The sequence below is a fragment of the Lampris incognitus genome, chromosome 4, assembly GCF_029633865.1.
Source record: "Lampris incognitus isolate fLamInc1 chromosome 4, fLamInc1.hap2, whole genome shotgun sequence".
In the NCBI taxonomy this organism is placed as follows: domain Eukaryota; kingdom Metazoa; phylum Chordata; class Actinopteri; order Lampriformes; family Lampridae; genus Lampris; species Lampris incognitus.
Genome location: NC_079214.1, coordinates 25,239,659 through 25,264,559, shown reverse-complemented (window position 1 = coordinate 25,264,559; position 24,901 = coordinate 25,239,659). Strand labels below are relative to the sequence as shown.

At 41.5% G+C, this 24,901-nt stretch overlaps 1 protein-coding gene across 1 annotated transcript in view; it reads left to right on the top strand.

Moving 5' to 3' along the window:
* The window catches only part of map2k5 (mitogen-activated protein kinase kinase 5), a 127,586-nt gene that overhangs the window by 15,077 nt on the left and 87,608 nt on the right, over positions 1-24,901 (top strand). The window contains exons 4-7 of the mRNA XM_056278631.1: positions 2,694-2,763; positions 3,933-3,973; positions 7,312-7,379; positions 7,521-7,569. Coding sequence (XP_056134606.1) covers positions 2,694-2,763; positions 3,933-3,973; positions 7,312-7,379; positions 7,521-7,569 — 228 coding nt within the window. The remainder of the gene's footprint in view (positions 1-2,693; positions 2,764-3,932; positions 3,974-7,311; positions 7,380-7,520; positions 7,570-24,901) is intronic.

Genomic DNA, 24,901 nt, shown 5'->3' with positions numbered 1-24,901 from the left:
CCACTTCTTTTCACCTGACAGTGAGGAGTTTCGCCAGGGGGATGTAGCGCGTGGAAGGATCACGCTATTCCCCCCAGCTCCCCCTCTCCCCTGAACAGGTGCCTTGACCGACCAGAGGAGACGCTACCCACTACCCACCAGCAGACACGGCCAATTGTGTCTGTAGGGATGCCCGACCAAGCCAGAGGTAACACGGGGATTCAAACTGGTGAGCCCCATGTTGGTAGGCAACGGAATTGGAGAGTTTTTCAGTGGCAGATTATTACATTGAATCCTATGCTGAACCTGGCAAGTTCACCTGAAATGTTGAATTGAAAATTAAGGCTTTTTAACAAAATATGCTTTTTGTTATTACCACTGGACACCAAAGGCTAGTCTTTTGCATATGGTCCTGCAATTGGACTGATAATCCAGTCCAACTGCAGACTGTCACCCAGAGCCAATTTTCTATCTATTTAGAATAGAAGTTTAAAAAAATACACACACACACGCACACATCTCAGTATCCTTGAGAAAAGGTTCATCCACAGAATTTGAATGCCATTTGACTGTCTTGGCAGACAATCCAGGAGCCCTGTAATGGCTTTGTGTTTCTCCTGAGACAACAGCCATGTGTACAAAAAGCTGCTGAAAAATAATAAGCTCACCGGAAAAATAATGAGCTTACTGAAATATAATTTACATCAGCTGCTTTCCGGAGTTGTCATTTGCAACGTGTATTTCAACAATCATTTGCATTTATGTTCAACACATTTTTGGTGCTGGTTTGCTACCATTGCCTTTTGTCCTCCACTGAGACCCTGGCAGGTTTTTGCCTCTGTTGTTAATTCCAGGTGAGTGGACAGCTATTATGTGAAATTAATAGGAATTAAGAGAATCCAGCATGTTAGGCGAGAGGCTGGACAATTCATTGGGCTCTCTTGTGGGAGCCTACTGTGTGTGTGTGTGTGTGTGTGTGTGTGTGTGTGTGTGTGTGTGTGTGTGTGTGTGTGTGTGGGAGAGAGAGAGAGAGAGAGACTGAGGCATACTAACACTGGATGTAATCTGTAAATCTGTAAACTCCTTTATGTTACCATGAAAGATGCATGCCACTTAATGTTGAACAAAATTAATGCTCAAATTTACTTAATTAAACATCACTCTGCGTAGGGCATTTACTGTATAAAAAGTCCTCTACCCCTAGAAATCTTGATTGCTACATTCTCCTGTGAGACCCGCCAGTCTTTCAGGCATCTCTAATCATTGCTCGGCACCTTGAAAGACAGTTGTCCTGTTTAAAGTTAAAGACTGGCCTTTGTCAGGTGTTTAAAAAAAAAAACAACCAAAATATGACCTCATTTGTTCTTCACTCAGATCTCCCCAGAGGTACCGTTCCTAATTCTACTGCTCTTCCTTCTATTTCCCCTGTAGTCTGCTAATGACAATGAGACCCACTCTCCTCTTCCACTTCTCCCTTAAGGCTGAGTGATGGTATTTTGGATCGGATACAGTTTAGTTATTGGCCAACAAAGGAGAATGTCTTTTAATAATACACCCACTACAGATTAGGTGGTAATTGCAGCCATAATCAATAAGCTAGCTGAGCAGAAAATTAAAGGTGTGTGGAGACCCCATCTCATACACGCACGCACGCACGCACACACACACACACACACACACACACACACACACAGACACACAATTTTGGTGTTAGCCCAATTGTTCATATGTGGCCTGGTGAGAATGCTTTAGGGTGAAGGCAGAGGGGCTCGGAGCGAGGAAGGACCTGACAGTGATAAATAGGCCTTTTAATAACAGCTGTGCCACTTGGGCAGCCATTCTGATCCATTCAGGCCCAAGCTGGTGCTATCCTCCTGCCTTCCTCCCCCCACTATGAGAGAGCAAATCTATATTTACATATCTGTGCAATCTGCTAAGCATTCTTTGCATATAATAGATGATACACAACAAAATACAATCAACATCAAGGACAAAATGGACTTAGCAAATGTACAAATGTGTGTGCTGCTTTGTAAGAATCCCCCCTTGTCTATGGCAAGGTTTCCATGTTTTGCAGGTCTTTAGTCCGCGCACGCACGCACGCACGCACGCACGCACGCACGCACGCACGCACGCACACACACACACACACACACACACACACACAGGGTTTAACAGATGGTTTGGTTAACTGCTACATCAATTGTTATGTTGGGTTGGTGGGCATGTGAAAGGCTGAAAAGTGTATGTGTGTGTCTTGGTGTGCTATTCTATTGGGTATGAGTGTTTGGTGAGCTGTTGACCTAGAGGAGAAAAGGGGTTAATGCTATACTCCTCCAAACAAGCCCTCAGGGCAGCGGACTTCATCAGCAACAGATTTCAAAACAGCATGTTCTCATTTTTCTGGGAGGTTTTCGCTGACGTAATTTAAATAAAACTGTTTTTTTATACGCTGTTCGAAATATTTATTCAATGCATGGACGATGTGCATGGCCGATTTTCCAAAAATTGCTTTTTTTTTCAGATTTGAAGTGAAACTTTGTTTTCTCCACATTTCAAGTTGTACTTTATTTGATAAAAAAAAAGTTGTATTTTATTTGGAAAACAGACGTCTTGATTATTTATTTATTTTTTACATTGTGACTGCTTGAAATGTCCACCTGTCTCCATTTGTGGAATTCACTCAGTTTTTTTTTCTTCTTTTTCCCCTTTAGTACTGTAACACAATGAATGAGCAACGGATGAATGGACTCTTCCCTGACCCTCTCCAGATATTTCCAAGAGGTATGGCGTGATTGTGTATGTGTGTGTCTCTGTTCAAATGCATGACTTTGCTATTGGTATGCATGGTTATTTTGGCATTAATCCAACATAAAAGCACATGTACGAAGAGGTTTAATATATGTCAGTGTTTGACCATGTGCTGTCCTTACATTTCAAAACTCGTGCCAGTAAAGAATGAAAAACTATTATTAAATGCTTGCTTTTTGCTTCTCATAATTCACTGGACTGACTATCTTGTTAAATGTCAAGGTTTGAATGAAAAGTATAATTTGCTATAGTTAAACACAGTTACTTGTAGAGAAAGAGCAATTGAGAACTGCCCAACTTCAGCAGTCTGGAGCCTAAACATACATAAATATGTATATCAGTGGTGAAATGGAGCGCTTACCATTTGAAACCACTGCAATTATGCAGCTGTGTCGCTATACAAGGTAATTTCGCTTTGATGGTCATTTGAAAAAAAAAATGGTTATGTTCCCTATTCACCTCCAGTGATCTTTGGAAATAGACAGCTGTCATGTTCCAACAAGATCAGGAGAACAGAAGCAGCCAGTAGCAAAGAATAACCACATGACTTTTGTAAAACATCACTGTAGTTGACAGGCTTCCAAAGCTGCGTTGGCAATGACATCGTTTTTATGCAGTCTCTGTTGTTCCAATGACATTGAAATTTCAAACTTGTTTAAGCAGACCTATACTTAGACCTGAGAGTCTCAGTCTCAAAAAATATTTTCTTCTATAGCTGGTCTATACTCTGATACTTTCAACACATGCTTGCGTCATTCCTTTTGTAAGTGTATACATGCTTCTGCCTGCAGTTACTGCTGTACATAAAAATAGCTGCCATGCTCCAGGAGCAGAGCAACTACACATTTTTACTCTTTTTGCTATTCTCTCTCTCTCTCTCTCTCTCTCTCTCTCTCTCTCTCTCTCTCTCTCTCTCTCTCTCTCTCTCTCTCTCTCTCTCTCGCTCACTCACTCTCTCGCCCCATGACTACCCATGCGTGGTCTCAAGAGCCCAACATCTCAATCACTCTCTCCTCCGTAAACTAATTTCAGTCACCCTCATTTCATTTCTTTTTTTTTTTTTTTAAAGAACTGAATCCTTTTCAGCACATTTGTAAATGGCCCAGTGATGTGTTCTACAATCTAGTCAATTACTGTTTTAGCCGGCAAGACTCCAGGGATCCGGAACATACATGGCCTGAAGGTACCTATCTCAATAATTGTTTCAGCTGCCTTACACAGAGAGCGGGGGGTGGGGGGGTGGCAAATGGATTGGTAACGCTGTGTTCTACTTATTGAAATGTCAATTGAAGTCAAGGCTTTCCTTTTCTTTCACTCATTCTCTCGCTCCCCTTGTCTATATGTATGTATGTAGATGAATGGCTGTTAAGGTGGACTCTCTCTCTCTCTCTCTCTCTCTCTCTCTCTCTGTCTCTCTCTCTCTCTCTCTCTCTCTCTCTCTCTCTCTCTCTCTCTCTCTCTCTCTCTCTCTCTTCCCCCTGTCCCCCTCCCTTTCTATCTCGCACTGTCTCAAACTGTATTCATTTGGTTATGCTGGGATTGTCATTTTAGGGCAAGATGTGAACTGTGACACTGTCTAAAGTATGACGATTATCTCCCACCATACACCTGTTATGATGAGTATTAGAACTGGGTAGATCAAACTAAGTCAAGCAGTAAGGAGGCGTTGTTGCTCAACCGTGAAATTGTCATTACCCCTCCCACTCACACACCTATTCACAAACTATGGTTGCCAGACCCTCCCATTATATGTCAGTTATGCATTGCCGTTGAAACCCTTTTGCTAATTACAGTGGGTTAAGTGGCTTGACACCACTGTCCCTCCAGATGGTCCTTATCGCATACGTCTCGATTCCTCTTGATTTCAACAGTAACCCCCCCCCATACACACATATACTGATGAGCCAAAACATTATGACCACTCACAGGTGAACCAAATAACTTTGATAATCTTTAAACAAGAGCAAGTGTCAAGGTCTAGGTAGATTAGATGATAAGCAAACAATCAGTTCTCATGGTCCATGTGTTGGATGCAGGAGAAAGGGACAGGAGTAAAAAACCTGAGAGACTTTGACAAGGGCCAAATTGTTATGGCCAGATGAGTGGGTCAGATCATCTCTGAAACGGCATGGCTTGTGGGGTGCTCCCGGTCAGCAGTGGTGAGTACATACCGACAGTGGTCTGAGGAGGGACAAACCACGAACTGGCAACAGTGTGTTGGGCGCCCAAGGTTCAGGGCTATCCCGTCTGGTCCGAACCAACAGAAGGTCTGCTGTGGCACAAGTCACAGAAAATTTTAATTATAATTATGAGATGAATGTGTCACAACACATAGTGCCTCGCAGTCCACTGCGTATGGGGCTGCATAGCCGCAGGCCGGTGAGAGTGCCCATGATGACCTCTGTCCACTGTTGAAAGCACCTCACCTATTACACCTATCAAAGCACGCGAGTGTCGGAACTGGACCTTGGAGCAGTGGAAGAAGGTTGCCTGGTCTGATGAGTCCCATTTTCTTTTAGATAATGTGGATGGCTGTGTATGTGTGTGCTGTTTACCTGGGGAAGTGATGGCACCAGGATGCACTGTGGGAAGATGACAAGCGAATGAAGGGAGTGTGATGCTCTGGGCAATGTTCTGCTTGGAAACCCCGAGTCCAGCCATTCATATGGATGTACATTTTACACATGCCATCTACCTAAACATTGTTGCAGACTAGTTATACCCCTTCATGGCAATGGTATTCCTTGATGGCAGTGGTCTCTTTCAGCTGCCATGCTGCACACATTGGTCAGAAGTGGTTTGAGGAACACGATGAAGGGCTATATTTTGACGATCAAAGCGCACGGTCAAAAGCGCATAGCACAAGTGCATTTAAGGCATGTCCAAATCCACTTTTGCAAGTTTAACGGTGGATAATCTGAGCACAAAGTAAGGCACATGTTTCAAAGGGGTTGTACTAGGACTCTTAATCAATTATAGGTGTGTTTTGGTCATAACACGAAATAAACCAATCAGAGTGTCATCTGCCATTTCCTTTAAAAGCCAGGTGCACTTACACCTTGGTGGACTTATTATAATGGTGGATTTGCCAAGTAGTAGGAAAAATGTTATGTGATGTGCACCTGCCTATGTAGGCACTTATTTCTCTTTTAAGAATGTGCTGTTGAAATAACAGTAAAATACTGCACTATTGCCTTCAGACCAGGTTTTTGTTGGTCAATCATGCACTCGCTTTCTGCTGCCTCAAGATAGCAATGTGCCAATAATGTGCCTAACCACACCTCATTTTAAGACTAACATGCCTATGGGTGCTCAGATGGCACAAGTACATTTGCTATTTAAACAATGTGGACGCTGGACGTGTAAATGACAACTGTGTCGGTCTGAAACTAGAGAAGACACTTGCATTGTGCTTGGCGCTGCTTTGCACTGGTTGTAAGATGGAGCTTGATGAGTTGAAGGCATTGCCCTGGCCTCAAAACTCTCCAGATCCCAATCTGATTGAGCATGTGTGGGATGTGTTGGGCTGACAAGTCCGATCCACAGCAGCGCCACCTCGCAACTTACAGGACTTCAAGGATCTGCTACTAATGTTTTGGTACCAGATACCACAGGACATCTTCAGGGGTCTTGTAGAGTCCATACCTCAATGGGTCGACACTGTTTTGGTGGCACACAGAGGACCAACAGCATATTCGGCAGGTGGTCATAATGTTTTGGCTCATTAGTGTACACACAAATACTAAAATTTCTTTTATTTTACATGTCCTCCACGGAGTGGTGGTGTCGAGCATTTTAAAGTCAAAGGTCTGTTTTGAGAAGATGATGTTTTCCAAAACCCCTTGCTAATCTTTCCCCTCTTTTTTCCTGTTTTAATATAAAAGTAATTGGCTGAGGGAAGCCTTGTGATCCATTTAAATGAGGTCTTCTTGGGCACTAATTAAAGAGAGGATCCCCATGCCTTAGTGGACCCAATACAGCGGCCTTTTGACCTCAATTAAACAAGTTATTTTTAGTATCTGCTTATAATGTCTTTGTTCAATATCTGGGTTGAGTGCAGAGGACATAAGAGCAAACTTAGACATATATGCAAATGAATGATTGGAAAAGATAAAAGGTAATGCTCCAATGAGGCTTTTTGTGTGATTTTTTTTTTCAAATCACTTTTAGTTTAATTACCCTCGCTTTTTGCCCATTTTCATATATTACGCTCTTACCCTCAAGCTTTAGCCCATGTTACCTTCCTTCAACCCCATTTTTGGTCCTCTTCTTCTCTCCTGTCCTCTCTCCTGTCTGTCAGCATTTGCCCTCTTCTACTTCTCCATCGACTCTCTCATTCATCTTGCACTCACTCCGTTCCCTCTCACGAAAGTCAATTAACCTCCAGGCTGGACTGAGAGGCTGTGTCCTGTTCTTGTTCATTACGGAGGCCCTGGCTATAGGTCTGTCTCTGTATGTTTGTCTTTCTGTCCCCTGGCCTTGACTGCGAAGTATAAATGTGTGTATTTGCACACATCTTAGGTGAACACCAGGCCCAGCCCCACCAATGACTGTGCCCATGCTGCTACAGATACCATGGCCAACAACAGGTGAGAAGCCTGGGGTATGCAGAGAGTGGCAAACTGCTGTGGATGAGGTCTGCATGGTGCATGAAAAGACAGATTGCCAGATAAATGTTAGCTTTTGTCCCTTGTAAGTCAATGCAAATGTCTTGTCATCTTGTGCTCCAGCCTGAAGAAGTCATCTGCTGAGCTGAAGAGGATCTTGACAAATGGACAGGTGAGGTGGTGCCCTTGAGCACAAATGTTTTATGTCGAAATGCACTTCTGTCTTGTCACTGCCCATCCTGTCACGCTTTGCTTTCAGTGACCAGACTAAGGCACATTCTCACCACTGACAGGATCCACCTTTTAATCTTGAGGTTTTTTTTTCACTGCTTCCAACAGTAGATATTGACAGTGTAAACTTTCTCACGAGCGAATTGCATTGTGGTGTTGGTCACTGGGATGCATAGGTTGTTTAAGCTCTTACTCATGGATCCTTAAACCTTGAGCAATTTGTGTGTTTAAGTCAGCCATCTCTCATAGCAGAAACACTCCCATTTTCTTTTTTTGTACTTATGTGCATATTTGCATCACTGATTCCCTTATGGAAACTTCCAAACTATCCTGCCAATATATATATCAATATTTGGAAGTTTGTTTCCTGTTACGTTCTATCAAAACTTATCATTTATATTACTTCTCTATAGACAGCCAATAAGGTAGATGGGTAGACCTACAGTTGTCAATACCTTGCCTTCTTGTTCAAATGTAAAATAAGTAGTCATTACCCTTAAGTCCATTCACATGCACGGGAGAAGAGACAAGAAAAGACATTAGTCACACATCAGAGAGAGAGAAGGATATAAGATTGAAACAAAATAACAAAATTATATGGATTATAAGATATATAAAGAATGTGATGAGGAGAATGTCAAGCAGCATCCAGATGGGGACAACCATCACCATTAAGACCTGGGAGGAGGACAGACTACATGTGCACATGGTGGAGACTCACATTACACCATTCACATACACAGGAGAAGAGAAAGGAGAAGACGTCATTCAGAGAGAGAGAGAAAAGATGTGAGAGTAGAGAACAGCTGCAGTAGTAAATAATGTATACGCTATAATCTCGTCAGCAGAACAGTGCTTGATAAATTTGAGATAGGAACCGACCTGCCACAGGTCGTGAAGTACTCAGTTGAAAGGCAACTAATTGTAGGTTGTATAGCATAAGGAGTCTAAGCCACAGACTTTTACTGGAGACTTGTCCCAACCTGGGTTTGAACCCCTGATCTGCAGTGGGAAAGCCAGCGTTTTTACCTACTGAGATATCCAGACATGCTGCTGGATATTTGAAGCAAGCTTATTAACGGACCCCTAAATTACAATCACAGTTTAAGAGGGCTGTCCATTCACGCAGGGAAAAACAGGTAGATACAGTAAATGACAATGGACAACACGGGGAAAAACAAGTAGATACAGTAAATGACAATGGACAACAACTTCTATTTCTAGACCATGAGTCAGAAGAGAAAAAAATCTTCACAGGAATTAAAATGGGGGAAACCTCACAAGGAGCATCAGAGGTCGGATCCCTCTGCCAGGATAGATAGGTGTTCAATAGGTGCTGAGAGCTGAGTGGGCAAGGCACTTATGACAATGATAGTAGTAACAACAATGACAACGAAAAATCAAGTGAAATAAGCACCAGTCATAAAAACATAAGATAATAAAAAATAAAAGCCATAAACAATCAAAACAGTACATAAAATGTACATAAAGGCTTTATTAAAAGGTTTAAAAGCGCTTACTGCAGTAGCTAACCTAATAACTTAATTTAGACTGTTCTAAGTCTAGACCTTGGAACAGCCAACAAGACAGAATCTGAAGATCTCACATTACACCCAAGTACATAAGGGGTTAAGAGCTAAGTGATTTTGCTAGGGGCAAGACCATGAAGAGCCTTTAAAAGTCAACAATAAAAACTTAATATCCATTTCAAAAGGGACTGGGAGCAAGTGAAGGGCAGCTAAAACTTAAAGTATTATCAGTTAAATTACTTGATGGAGTAACATATTTCAAAATAAACCCATAGAGACGTCATGATAAAACAATGCCAAATAAAAAACGTGGATTCTGGGACATTGCTGTCATTTGCTTTGCTTGATTTTTTTTTTGTTTTTTTTTAATGTATTAATAAAATAGCTAAAATTAGTGTGGACATAGTTGGAAGACAGAGACATTTCGCTAATGTGCTTCTGATTTGACATGGCCAGTGTGCACCGATCAGCCAAAACATTAAAACTACTGACAGGTAAGTGAATAACATTGATTATCTCGGTACAATGCCACCTGTCAAGGGGTGGGATATATTAGGCAGCAAGTAAACAGCAGGAAAAATGGGCAAGCATAAGCATCTGAGCAACATTGACAAGGGCCAAATTGTGATGGCTAGATGACTGGATCAGAGCATCTCCAAAAAGACAGTTCTTGTGGGGTGTTCCCAGTATGCGGTGGTCAGTACCTACCAAAGGACAACCAGTGAACCGGTGACAGGGTAATGGGCACCCAAGGCTCATTGATGCGCATGGGGAGTGAAGGCTAGTCCATCAGGTCCGACCCCACAGAAGAGCTACTGTACCTCAATTTCCTGAAAATGTTACTGCTGGTGATGATAGACAGGTATCAGAACACACAATGCATCGCAACTTGTGATGTATTGGGCTGCGTAGCCGCAGATTGGTTAGAATGCCCATGCTGACCCCTGTCCACTGCCGAAAGTATCTATAATGAGCACGTGAGCATCAAAACTGGACCATGGAGCAATGGAAGAAGGTGGTCTGGTATTCTGCCCTTACTAGAACATAGACATGATTGTTACCTTAGCAGATAGCTGAACAGGTTCCTTAATAAACATCCAGGAGACAGCAGGCAAGTTTAGGATGTTTACTGTCAGAAGCACTCATCTCATCTCATCATCAGCCACTTCTCCGGGGTCAGGTTGCGGTGGCAGCAAGCTAACTAGGGCACTCCAGACGTCCCTCTCCCCAGCAACGCCCTCCAGCTCCTACTGGGGAATTCCAAGGCATTCCCAGGCCAGATTGGACATGTAGTCCCTCCGGCGAGTTCTGGGTCTACCCCGGGGTCTTCTCCCAGTTGGACGTGCCTGGAAAACCTTCAAAGGAGCGCGCCCAGGAGGCATCCTAGTCAGATGCCCAAACCACCTCAACTGGCTCCTTTCGACACGAAGGAGCAGTGGCTCTACCCCAAACTCCCTCCAGATCTCCGAGCTCCTCACCCTATCTCTAAGACTGAGCCCAGACACCCTATGGAGGAAACTCATTTCAGCCGCTTGTATACGTGATCTTACCCTTTCAGTCACTACCCAAAGCTCATGTCCATAGGTGGGGGTTGGAACGAAGATTGACTGATAAATTGAGAGCTTTGCCTTCCGGCTCAGCTCCCACTTCACCACAACGGTCCAGTACAACGTCCACATTACTGCTGATGCGGCACCAAGCCGCCTGTCAATCTCCCGTTCCATCCTACCCTCACTCCTGAGCAAGACCCCGAGATACTTGAACTCCTTCACTTGAGGCAACAACTCATCCCCAACCCAGAGGGAACGATCCACCATTTTCCAGTAGAGAACTATGGCCTCAGACTTGGAAGTGCTGAAACCTCATCCCAGCCATTTCACACTCAGCTGCAAACTGCCCCAGTGCACGCTGGAGGTCGCGTTCTGATGAAGCCAACAAAACCACATAATCTGCGAAGAGCAGAGATGCAATTCTGAGGTTCCCAAAACGGACACACTCCTCACCTTTGCTGCGCCTTGAGATCCTGTCCATGAATATCATAAACAGAATCAAAGACAAGGGACATTGATTGACATTGATTATTAACATTGACTATTTTTGTTATGTGTAGTGTAACAATCAGAGTGCTCTTATAATCATAAATCAAGTGTTGTTATTTGTTCATAAGGCAGTCTCAGCTTTGGCTATTTCAACAGGCAAATGGTTGACATACTATTCCTATTTGAAATATCAATGTGATTATTTACAAATTCACACTCGTTTTATTATCACTTGAAAAGATGCATTATTCTATTCCAATACCTGTTTTCTTGGTTGAAGATGCTAAGATTTTCACTGGGAGTGATGAAGAAGGACAGGATTAGGAACAATTGATATATATTAGAGGGACCGCTCGAGTTGGACGGTTTGAAGACAAAGCAAGAGAGGCAAGATTGAGATGGCTTGGACATGTGTGGAGGAGAGATGCTGGGTATATTGGGAGAAGGATGCTGAATATGGAGCTGCCAGGGAAGAGGAAAAGGGGAAGGCCAAAGAGGAGGTTTATGGATGTGGTGAAGGAATAATAATAATAATAATAAACTTTATTTGTATAGCACCTTTCATACATAAAATGCAGCTCAAGGGAAGACATGCAGGTAGTTGGTGTGACAGAGGAAGATACAGAAGATGCTTTGTATATTCGACCTGCGCCGAAAGATGGGCAGCGACTCCGCTATCCTGACATCAGTGGGGAGTTAATTCCACCACTGTGGGGCCAAGACAGAAAAGAACTGTGACCGGGTTGATCGGCAGCAGGGGCCTCTGAGCGACGGGGCAACCAGGCGTCCCGAGGCAGCAGAGCGAAGTGGTCGTGCGGGGGTGTAGGGCTTGACCATGGCCTGGAGATAGGAAGGAGCTGTTCCTTTCACTTGGTTGAAGATGCTGGTGTGACAGAGGAAGATGCAGAAGACAGGAAAAAATGGAAATGGATGATCTGCTGTGGCGACCCCTAACGGGAGCAGCCGAAAGTAGTAGAAATGGTACCTGTTTTCTTGGTCACGAATGTGGTGACAACAGGGCCACCAAAACAGCATGGACATCCCACTATTTAGCAACTTTCTCCTTCTCCCACCAACATGTCCTGGGTCTGTCCCAGGGTCTCCTCCCAGACCGAAAAGCTAGCAACACATGTTTTATATTCAATATTTTACCAGCCCATCTATGGTTTATATCGCTGTGTGACTGACTGTTTGTAAAAACGTCTTTGAAATTATATGAACGCTATTCACCTTCAACTGAATTTTAGCTGTCTTCCACAGTGTTTTACCAAGCTGTGTGGAAACTTGCTTATTGAATAGAATGTTTTTGAACTGGGTTATGCAGAGGGGAACTATTAAAATTTTGTCAGTTCTAATTATATTTTATTAATTCATAATTTAATAATCAACATCTAAACAAAATGTTTCTGAGGAAATAAACCCTTCAAACCTGCCTATTCAATTTGTGTTGGAATGTGAAGGGTTAAATGAAAGAAGCCCCTTTTTCTCCTTATCAGAATTTTACTGCCTCTACAGTTGCTGGAAAGAAATGCTGTTTTCAGCTCAATGATTGGTGGTCAAGCTATAATTTTACAGAGGTCTGAGCAATAGTAATTCAGTGAGAGAGTAATTTCAAATGACGGTAAAATTGACCAATCATATCGTCCCTCTAAATGGGCAGGCTTTGTTATTGCTAACTTTATGACAAGTTCCACCCTCTGCGGGGGACTCGAATCACCACCTCGCGGGAAGAAAGGCCAATAAACTAGCTAGCTAGTTAGCCTGTTGGTTCATGATGGAAACTGCGAGTAACGTTACCGCTAGTGAGGAGGATATCGTCACGAATTTATTATCCACCCCATTTTCAAGATTAACTTTTAATGAAAAGTTGGGAGTTATTTGGCAAAGGAAGACCTACACGAGAGCTTTATTTGGTAAGTTATTTAAAATCTAATAGGCAGCCGTGCAAATTGATTCTATTGTGGTGACTGCTGCTGCTGTTTTGTATACATATGTTAAGGTTTATTTGAGAAAACAAGTCATTATGCAGAACTACTGGTCAATCTGTAAATTTATCAACTCAGCGGTCATCATGCACATCACTGTTCACTGTCCATGGTTCTGAAGTGACTGTTGCCAGTGGTTGCTTGGTTGTGTGCGCGGTGTCATATTTAGGCTTGCATGAATTTTCGATGGGTTTATGTGGTGGTGGGGGGTGGGGGTGGGGCTCATGCGTTTTGCGCATAGTTTTGCACTCCAGCCGATTGTCACCATATTCCACTGAAGTGCGCACACAGCTTGTGTGATGATGCGAAGGAGCATTTGCATATTTGCTTTAGAAATTAGCTGATTTTTGTTTTGGTGATAATGCTCACTCTTTCCGTGCTGTTTCCTCGTTGCATTAGCAAGGGGTGGCCTAGGGTTGGGCAATATGTCAAAAAATTTCCTACCGGCCACTGTCTGCCCAACAGTTGGCAATTGCCAATATACACCCCCAACCCCACCCCACGCGCCGACTATTATCAGCGAATGCAGTCATGGAAGAGCTTGTTGCGAAAAAGAATACAAAATTCCCTATTTGGAATTATTCTAGTCAAGGTTGGATGACCTTATCACAAAACATAATGTACTGTGTGAACACAATGTACTGTGTATATGGGTTTAGAACTAATAGCACTACATCATTTGCACTCATTGATGTTGTGGAAGAGATAACAATTGCTATAGAAAATAAAGAATATGCTGTAGAAGTATTCTTGGATCTAAAAAAAAAGAAAAAGAAAAGCATTTGATACAGTTGACCATGACTTATTATTAATAAAACTACAAAAATATGGAATCAGAGGAGTAGCTCTTTCTTGGCTATCCAGTTATCTAAATAATAGGAACCAGTATGTGCAAATTAATAATTTAAAATCACAATTAATGAAGGTTAAGTGTGTGGTTCCTCAAGGCTCAGTGTTGGGGCCATTGTTGTTTATTTTGTACATTAATAATCATTTTAAAAATAATTTTATTTGCAAATGACACAAACTTACTTTGCAGTGGGGACAAATCAACTAAATAGTTGGTTTGATTCAAATAAACTAACGCTAAACAAAATTTATAATATCTGGGAATCGGTCAACAAACTCAAACGAGAAGCTCATGATAAATGATGTAGAAATCGAAAAAGTGTCAGAAATCAAATTTCTTGGAGTAATAATAGACAATAAATTATGTTGGAAGCCACATATCAAGTATATTAAATCAAACATCAGAATAAATTGCAATATTATATAAAGGGAAAGATCTGCATCAACCAGCACTATACACTTTGTTCTGTTCCTTCATACTTCCATACATCACGTACTGTGTGGAAGTGTGGGGGAACACATACAAAACAAACACAGATCCAGTCTTCATCCTTCAAAAAAGAGAGATTGAGAGAATTGTAAACAAAACCACTTACAGAGAGCCTACAAACCCACTCTTTATCAAACTGAAAGCACTAAAATTTAAGGATATGGTTGACTTCAAAACAATTCAAATCATGTACAGAGTAAAAAATCAGCAGTTATCAAACAGTGTCCAAAAATTGTTCTAAATGAGGGAAAGTAAACATGATTTCAGAGGAATATGCATATTCAAAAAACAATTGGTAAGGACAAATGCAAAACTTGATTGTATAACCATCGAAGGAGTTAATCTAAGGAACAACTGTAAAAAAGAAATGACAATGTGTACATCAGTAAGTAAGTTTAAACAACTCTTTAAAAATAACATGTTGAACAGATATAGGATGGATGAACAAAGAGGTGGACTGGAATAACATGACATGATATTTGATGTGTAAGGTGCCTTGTTTGACTTGTACTGTTTTGTTTATTTTGATTTCTATGCATTGGTCTTTCCATTTCTTTTTTTCCACTTTTGTTTTGTTTTGAAAGTTTTTGTTTTGGTTTGACTTGATTGATAATGTATAAAAAAGGGGTAGGACCAGAAAAGTTCTTTACTTCATCCTACGCCCTTTTCGAACATGGACTAGTAATTACTTGTGTTGTTACAGAGAGTTTGAAAAATATGTTCGCTATTATTTCCATTTGTTTTTGTATTCCTGCCTATATATTTTATTTTGTTATTTCAACATGTTCAAAATAAAATCTATCATTCATTCATTTTGGTTTTAAACCAGATGCACCCGGCAAGCCGAAGGACCTAAATGATATAATTTGCAGTCTTGCCGGCAAAACACCACCAATTGTAATGCTAATTTGCACGAGCGTTAATGTGAAAATCTAATTTTGAATTTTTATTTTGATGTTTTTACATAATGTGCTAGCTTGTTAAAACTAAACAAAACTGTCCTCACAAAAAAGCATTATTTTTTTTTAAGCAATATATTTATTGAATTTTGTTTGCAAATTACATCAAAACAAGTAATAGCTCAGTGCAGCAAACATTTTCACCCTACCCCCCCCCCCCCCCATAACCCTGTCCCTATAACAAGTAATACAATTCAAAGCAGGGTTAAAGAAGATAATAAAGATAAAAATTAAATTAATAAAAATAATAAAATAAAATAATAATAACAATAATTTCTTTCACAGACTGATTAGAGGGTGTGGTTTTTTTTCAGTTGCTTTTACGCATATAAACAGTCAGAGTTGTTCTACTCCCCCAGAGCTTGTTCTTGATTAAGCAAGTTACCAACATTAGTATTACGTCTTAGGAAGTACAGAAACAATCCCCAGATTTTATCAAAAACACTTTGTTTACGTCTAACAATATACATTATCTTTTCCATTGACATGTTTGATGTTGACTACTAAGCTTGTTCTGAATAAACACGACGTTTATCTTCAGTGAAACCGACTTTATTCACTCCATTTCTTCACGATCCCAAGCGACCAGCAACGTGCTCTCAGCATGAGCACCATCACAACTGCGCATGACAAGAGACTCCCACCTAGAAGGGGCAATACCCTGCACATGCATAACCTGACCAGAAGGGGAGCTGTCCTCCATTCCATTAACTAAATAGGGATGCATAGAGATAACATGTTAACAATCTCATTCTCTTTTTTTTAAAGAAATAAACAGAAAACAAAAAATGAAATTCACAGCGTGAATTATGGAACATGCATTTCCAGAGAAATCAACATGTCATGGAAACATTTGAGAACAAAATCAATTGTCCATCCAACACCCTTTTAACCCAGGTCCCATTGTCCTTCACAGAGTGCCTTTAAGAGCACAAGAGCCGATGCTCCTTTCTTTGTGAGACAGTCAGCGAGTTGAGTTTTCGTGTCTGACCAACGCACCTCCTTGATCTTCTTGCTTTGTATGAGTTCTTTAATGCTACTGATTTCCAGCCTAAGTCTTTTCTCTGTGACTTGCTTTGTAGACTTGAGAGCATCATACAGAGAGTGGTTATCAGTCACACAGAGCACGGAGGGAGCATTCAGTTCAGCATTGCCAGTAGTTAGTTCAGAAAATAGTGTGGCCAGAAACATTGCATTGTCTACTCCATCTGACATAGCAAGAGTTTCCCCTGCGAGTGTACTGCGAACCACACGTCTGATTTTCTTAGAGTGCCAGCTGAGTGGGGAAAACTTCCCTCTTTCTCCCATAAGTGTTATCAAAGTACCTCCCTGTGTACCTCCATCAGGGAGGTTCCCCAAACGAAGCATCACTGAATACTATCTAGTTCAAAGCATCAGTGTTTCCCAGATGTTGGAATCTGAGTGTTACCTTTTCAGATTTAAGCTTACGGATAACCTTATTAGCCTCATGAATAGATTGTACTGTTGCCCCTTTTATATTAGAAGCCAAACAACACGAGTCAAACATAACATCAGGTCTTGTTTGTTTAGCAACCCATAGGATTTGTCCTATTTTTGACCGTAGCTGCTCTCTTTCAGTGTCATTAAGGGGCTCACTTCTCTGTGTGGCCCGACCTGCTTGAATGGGTATAGGCTGCAGATTGTCAATGTAACTTTGTTGGTGTACCTGTACCTCACCGTTTACCGTTACAAAATCCATTCCTACATAAGAAAACTTTTCATGCTCCTCACGACCAACCTTAAACACAGATTTTAGTTGCGGGATTACGTTTGATGAAAAGTTTGATGTGCCTGCCCAGAGAAAATCATCTACATGACATGCAAGCACCCCAGTGACCTTACATTGCTCATCCAACCAATAAAATATTGCTGGATCCACCTGAGACACTCTACCACCAGTAGTCTGCATGATTTCCTTCACTTTGTTGTACCAATATAGTGATGCGTCTGCAAGTCCATAAACACATTTCTTAAGTTTCCATACAACATGTTCACAGCCTGCTTCTGTAGGGGGGCGGATATAAATATCCCTGGATAGCTCCATACCCTGTAAAAATGCCGATTTGATGTCCATAGAATGCACTTCCCACTGGTTTTGACATATCACTGATAACATAAGTCTAAGTGAATCAGTAGCACATGTAGGGGAATCCTTTTGTAGCTCTTGAATATTTATCTCTTCAAAACCTCTGGCAACCAGTCGTGCTTTAGGCACAATACCCTTAGGTGTTTCTTTAAGACTACAAACCCATCTAGTAGAGATACATTTCTGACCTGCATCTTTAACTACCTCGAAGACATTATTATTGTGCCAGTTCTTTATTTCTTCCTGTTTAGCTGCATCAAATGAGATGTCTTTCGTTATAAGTACATCAGCTTCTCTGTCTGTTTCTATGTGAAGATTATCAACTTCTGAGATATCAACTGATACCTTTTGCCCATCACTTCCATTATTCTCTAGATGTTGCATGTTATACCATGTTTTATATTTCCCTGTAGCTTTGCCTGCTCTCCCCAAGACTCTTGCTCTAAGTAGAGTATTGTCACCTCTGTTCATATATGTTACAGTCTGTCCTGTTTTTAAACTCATACCTGCAGAGGGGACAGGATTATCATGTGCATTAGGCTTATGGGCCATTTCAGTTTGTGCAACATTACTTTCAGGTAACTCATTCTCTCTATTTTGTTCACTGGCTAAATCATCAGCTACATTGTTTATACCTTGTTCATCATTTCCTGTTTCTGTGTCTTGTTCATCATTTACCGTTTCAGCATCATTTTCATTTTGTACCATTTGTTCTTCGTTAACCCTTGTGTTCACCTTGGAAAGTCTAGAGTGATGTACTCGCACTAAGATTCCACCATGCCTTACAAAAACAACAGCTCCATCCTGACCAATAACAATTCCTGGTCCTTTCCACTCATTACATTCAGCTCGTTTGTAATACACTTTGTCACCCATGTCATATTTTTCATCTGTAGCTCTGAGCTGTTTACGTAGTGCTCGTCTTATCCTTTCTGAGCACTCTGCTTCAGTGAATGCTTTTCTAGCAGCATGTAGGGCCGAAATGTGCTCTCCTACTCTAGCACTCATAGTAGTACCCTCTAGTGCGGGTGGTTTATCAACCAGTACAGAAGGAAGGTTAGGATTCAAACCATACACAAGTTGACGTGGACTGTAGCCGTGCACATTATGCATACTGTTCTTAGCCATAAGAGCGCAGTCCAGGGCCGTTTCCCAGTCACAGCCACTTTCTCGCCTGACCTTCAGAATGATGTCGGTGAGGGTCTGATTATGCCTCTCCAGTAGTCCGTTGCTCCAGGGACTGTATCCCGCTGTTGTTTTCGTCTCAATGTTAAAGTTCTCAGCCATATCACGGAACTCTGCATTATTGAATTCTCCTCCGTTATCGCTGTAGAGCCTCTGGGGGGCGCTGTGGATTCCTATCCATGTATGAAGAAATGACTTGACGATCTCTGAGGACTTCTTGGTTTTTACAATGCTTCCTGCGCTGAACCTTGTGAATTGATCAATGATGTGGCGGTACCATACCCCTGGTTCCAACTCATGCAAATCTACTGCCACCGTTTCATTAAATGTTGAAGCAAGAGGCAAGCCCACAGCAGGCTTTGGCTTCGTCTTGCTGTATCTCTGGCAAATGTCACAGTCCTGTACTATGTGCTGCAAAATCGTGTCACACTCTGTGTCTTTATTTCCAGAGCTATGGATGAGCCGCTGTAGCCTCTCGGCGGAGGCGTGACCAAACTGTTTATGCAATTTCAGAAGAACTTTGTGTTTCTCATTTGCGGTCATATTTTCTGTGACTGTGAGGACCTCATCTTCATTCAGGCTGTTCTCTGGAGCCGTCAGTGCTTCAGTTTCTATTGGCTTTGTTTCTGTGCTCTTGTCTCTGATATCTATACAATAGTGTCCCGAGCTGGTTAATTCAAGAGGGATATTTTGATTAAACATCACAGCACTATCATTCTCCATATCCAAAATGGTCCCTGCCCTTTTCAGTGAAGTCTTACTCAGAAGCAGTGGGATATCAGTTTTAACTACTTCAGTTTCCACTTGACATTTTGTATGTCCTATTTTTGCAGGCAGTTTCAGTATTTTGGAGGAATGTACTATATTCCCATCTCCAAAGCGAAATGGTCTGCTGCTTGGAATTTCACTCTGCGCTATCTGGTTCACTTGGCTTTGACTGAGGTCTGCGACAAAATTTTCCGACCACTTTTCTCCGCATACTGTACGGGTACATGCAGTATCAATGATAGCTGTCCCTAACGACTCAGTCAGAAAGATCTCTGATGCTGATTCAGACAGCAAGGCTTTGGTAAGCAATGTGTCCTCTACTTTTGCTGGCTCTTCAGTTAGCTTTACTTGCTCGCTATTCTTGTGGGGACAGTCCTTGGCCCAATGGAACGTGCTCTGACATACAGCACATTTTGATCGCCTACCGAACCTATCCAGTGGGTTAGTACCTTGTAACGGTGGCTTTTGTTGTCCAACCTGTGTTGTCTGTGACTCTTGTCCAGCTTGCTGCACAACGTTACTTGTTCGTTTAAATCTTCCTCGCGAGCGCTGCTCTGTGTAGAACACTTCATCTTTTACTTGTATGCCATTAGTCGCGTCGACTTGTATTTTCCCTCCAAAAATCCTCCTGAGCGCGGACTTCATTGCCGCAAACGTTAGATCCGTACACGCTGTCAGCGCCATTTGCCTACTCCTCTCGTCTAGACAAGCCGTATCCAAAAGTTTAAAAGCCAATACGGCATCGGGAAGAGTCATATCATACTTTTTCATTCTATTGTATCGCTGCTCAAAGTCAATCACATAGTCCGCCATGGACACAGAACTGTCCTTCTTGATACAGTCAAAATACGAATAAGCATCGTAAGCGCGGTCCCTCTCTTCTTTGAGAAACATTCCATCTAGTTTTGCAATTAAAACGTCCATACCCCCATCTGTATTCAAGTCTGCAGCGGGTATTTCCATGGCGATATCCCTTGCCCTTCCTTCAAGCCCCAGGACGACAGCAAGGGCCTGTTTCTTCTTATCCAGCTCAGTAACGAGCTTCCACACAGCAACTTCATTTTTCCAACTCTCGTACGGTCGGGACTCATCGAACTTCGGTGGAACTTTGTAGCTAGCAGAAGCCATTTTCTGCTAACCATCGACTGCTACCAATGTTGACTACTAAGCTTGTTCTGAATAAACACGACGTTTATCTTCAGTGAAACCGACTTTATTCACTCCATTTCTTCACGATCCCAAGCGACCAGCAACGTGCTCTCAGCATGAGCACCATCACAATTGCGCATGACAAGAGACTCCCACCTAGAAGGGGCAATACCCTGCACATGCATAACCTGACCAGAAGGGGAGCTGTCCTCCATTCCATTAACTAAATAGGGATGCATAGAGATAACATGTTAACATTTGAGGCCATTTCTTTAACCCACATACCAATTCTTGGTCCATCAACACTTTTCCAATTAAGAGCAATTACACGTTTTGCTTGTAATATACACATATCTATAAATCTGAACTCATTGCTATGTAAATGTGGGGTGGTAGGATATAAACCAAGAATAAAAAGCTTTGGACTCAATGGTAATTTCTTTGACAAAATTTGATCAATCATATCAACAACATCTTGCCAGAAGGTTTTCACTTCCACACATTCCCATATACAGTGAAACAGCGTCCCCCTTGCCTCACTACACTTAATACAGGTATCAGGAATATTGTCATTAAACTTGTGCAATTTAACAGGAGTTATATATGTACGCATCAGCCATTTATACTGTAGAAGCTTTAGGTTGCTGCTAACTGTCTGTCTCTGGGCCTCTTTACATGCCTCACTCCATTCTTCTAAAGATATTTTCTCCTCTATATCTCCCTCCCATAATCTCAGTTTTGTCTCTGATGATTCATCAGATCCAGATACAAATAAGTCATACATAGTTGAAATTAAACCTTTATCATAACAGTGTTTTGTGACCGCAACTTCTAATATAGAAATAGTAGGAATGTCTAATGAATGGCTTTGATTGGATGATATAAAACTCCTTAGCTGAAGATATTTGAAAAAATGATTCCTTGGAATGTCATACTTGGTAGATATTTCCTCAAACGACATGAATACTTCATCCTCCTCCCTGTACAGCCCATAATTTAAATCCCCTATCATTTTGCCCTGTTTTGAAATTGGCATTACCCCAAATAGGACTGAAGCGTGACCGGGACATATTTATATTCAAATACTTACAAGCATCGAACCAAACATCAGTCATATTCAATATTATAGGGTTGTCTGTATTTTTCTTCAGATATTTACGGTCTGCTGAATACAAATACAGGTGCAATGGTAAGCCTGGTTTAACAGAGCAGGCTTCCAGATCAATCCAAGCTGGGGGACTTCCAGATGAGAAGTAAAACATAATCGACCTTAATTGTGCTGCCCAGTAATACCATTGGATATTTGGACATTTCAGGCCTCCTCGATCATATGGTAGATAAAGTAAAGATAGACGTAATCTAGGACGTTTATTTTGCCAAATAAAGTTGGTAAACAGTTTCTTGATTTTCGTGAACAAAGATGAAGGAGGGGGTAGGGGGATATTCTGGAACAAATAAAGAAATTTGGGAAGTATATTCATCTTTAGGATATTAATCCTGCCGATCATTGAAATAGGTAAGGATGTCCAACGCTCTATCGAAGCAATACTAGCGTCCAGGATGGGCTCATAATTTGACTGAGCCATCTTATTCACCTCAGGGACAATTTTTATTCCCAGATATGTAAATGTGTCTGTTGGGTTGAAGGTAGAAGCATAAACAAGACCATTCTTCCTCTCTGTTTCATTCAGTAACATTATAGATGATTTGGAGTAATTAACTTTATAACCAGATATTTTCCCAAATGATTCAATAAGGCTTAGGAGCGCTGGGATAGATCTATGCAGATTTTTAAGCATTAATATCACATCATCGGCGAAGAGTGCTACCCTGTGCTCCAGATGTCCCTCTCGAATTCCATAAATATCGCTGTGTGTCCTCACCGCTATAGCAAATGGTTCTATCGCTAGGATAAAAAGTAAAGGCGATAAAGGGCTCCCTTGAGGGCAACTTCTACAAATGTTAAAAGGTTTAGAAACCTTACTATTCGTCAAAACTTCTGCAGTAAGCCCTGTACAAAGCAATCTTACCCATTTGATAAATGTATCCCCAAGGCCAAATCGTGTTAACACTTCAAACAGATAAGGCCATTCAACACGGTCGAAGGCATTCTCTGCATCAAGTGAAAGTAAGGCCGTGTCAGGCGCCTCCCTCTGACTGTATAAAATATTGAGCACTCATCTAACGTTATGAAAACCCTGTCTCCCTTGAATGAATCCGTTCTGGTCTTCTCCCACTACTCTAGGTAGAAGATCCTCCAATCTTCTTGCAAGAATTTCACAGAGTATTTTTGTATCAGAATTTAGGAGACTAATTGGACGCATATTTTCACATTTTGTATTTGGTTTCCCCGGTTTAGGGAGTAAAGTGATTAGGGCGCCCCTCATAGATGTAGGGAGAAGACCATTCTCAAAGGATTCCTGAAACATCTCCAAGAGGGGTGGTATTAATTTGGTTTGAAATTTTTTATAAATGTCTATAGGGATGCCATCTGGACCCGCTGATTTTCCAGCCTGCATACACCCAATTGCTTCTGCAGTTTCCAATGCAGTTACATCTTGATCTAATACTCTACTTTCCTCTTCCGAAATTTTAGGAATATTAAGATTGTCTAGGAATTGTGTTTGCGTGTCCAGATTAGGAGAGCACTCAGAGCTGTATAATTTCCTGTAGTAGTCTCTAAAGGCTTCATTAATCTCTGTCGGGTCCACTATAGTTCTACCACTTGGGACTTCAATACAATTAATAGACCTTTCTGTTTGTTGTTGTTTAATGCGCCATGCTAGAAGTTTTCCGGGCTTTCCCCCCTGATCATAGTAGGACTGTTTGAGTCTCATTAAATCAGCAGCCGCTTTATTAGCTGCCAGTTCATTGTACTGTGCTCTAAGCAGTAGCAGTCTTGTATGAACATCTGTAGGTATATTTCTATTATTATATATTTCTGTTTCCAGTTTTTTAATTTCCTCATCTAATGTCTTCATTTCAAGTCGTGTAGCCTTTTTCTTGGAACTAGTGAAGGAAATGATTTGGCCCCTGATAAAGGCTTTGAAAGCCTCCCACCTTGTGCTAGCAGAAGTCTGGGACTTGTTACATTCAAAATACAGGTCAATCTGCTTATCTAAGAAATCTATGAGTGTAGGATCCGCAAGCCACCCGGGTTGAAAACGCCATCTCGGGGGGTCGCACACTAAGTTATTATCTTCATAGGTCAAGGATACTGCAGCGTGGTCAGACAGAACTATACTACTATAATGACATTCATCTATTTTGGAGACAAGTGGCGCTGAAACCAAAAAGTAGTCTATGCGTGAGTGAGTTCTATGAGTACCGGAATAGCAGGAATATTCTACTGCGTTCGGTTTACCATGCCTCCAAACATCAAACAAATTTAATTCCTTCATAAAATGGTGTATCGTCTTTCTGGACTTACTGTGGGTATCATCTAAACCAGTTGACCTGTCTTTTGAAGGATCTAACGTACAGTTAAAGTCGCCAGCTATTATGTATTTCCCAGGATGATTTGAAGCAGTCAAAAACAGACTATTATAGAATTTAGAGTCATCTTCATTGGGGCCGTAAACATTTATCAAAGTTAAGGTTTCAGATAACCTACCCTGGACTATAATATACCTCCCTGCAGGGTCCTTAACTACATGCTGTACCCGTAATGGAACCGATTTATGAATTAGTATCATAACCCCTCTAGCATGAGTGGTGTAAGGAGCAGACAACACTTGACCCTGCCATCGTCTTGCTATTTTGGGAACGTCCTCATCCACCATGTGTGTTTCTTGTAAAAAAACGATTTTTGATTTCAAGGATTTTATCCTGCTCATTACCTGCTTCACTTTTGTGAGTTTGATCAAACCCCTACAATTCCACGAAGTAAATTTTACCTTGCAACTCTCTGACATTGATTCCGCTATGTTATATTAGGAACCGTAGTGAAGAAGTACTTTGACAAACCACACCCACTGATGAAAGAATAAATAATAAAATGAAACCACAACAACCCACCCTCAACCCCATACGAACCTAAAGTCCAGGAACTCTGGACATCCCCTCCCATCCCACGTTTAACTACCGCTAAAACGAGTTTCTCTAACTTTTCTTTTCTTCTCGCTCTAGCTCGCTATCTTACTTTTTCTAAATACTAATCACACATAACATCATTAATGAACTGTTCAACGCCAACAACATGTAGGCATATATA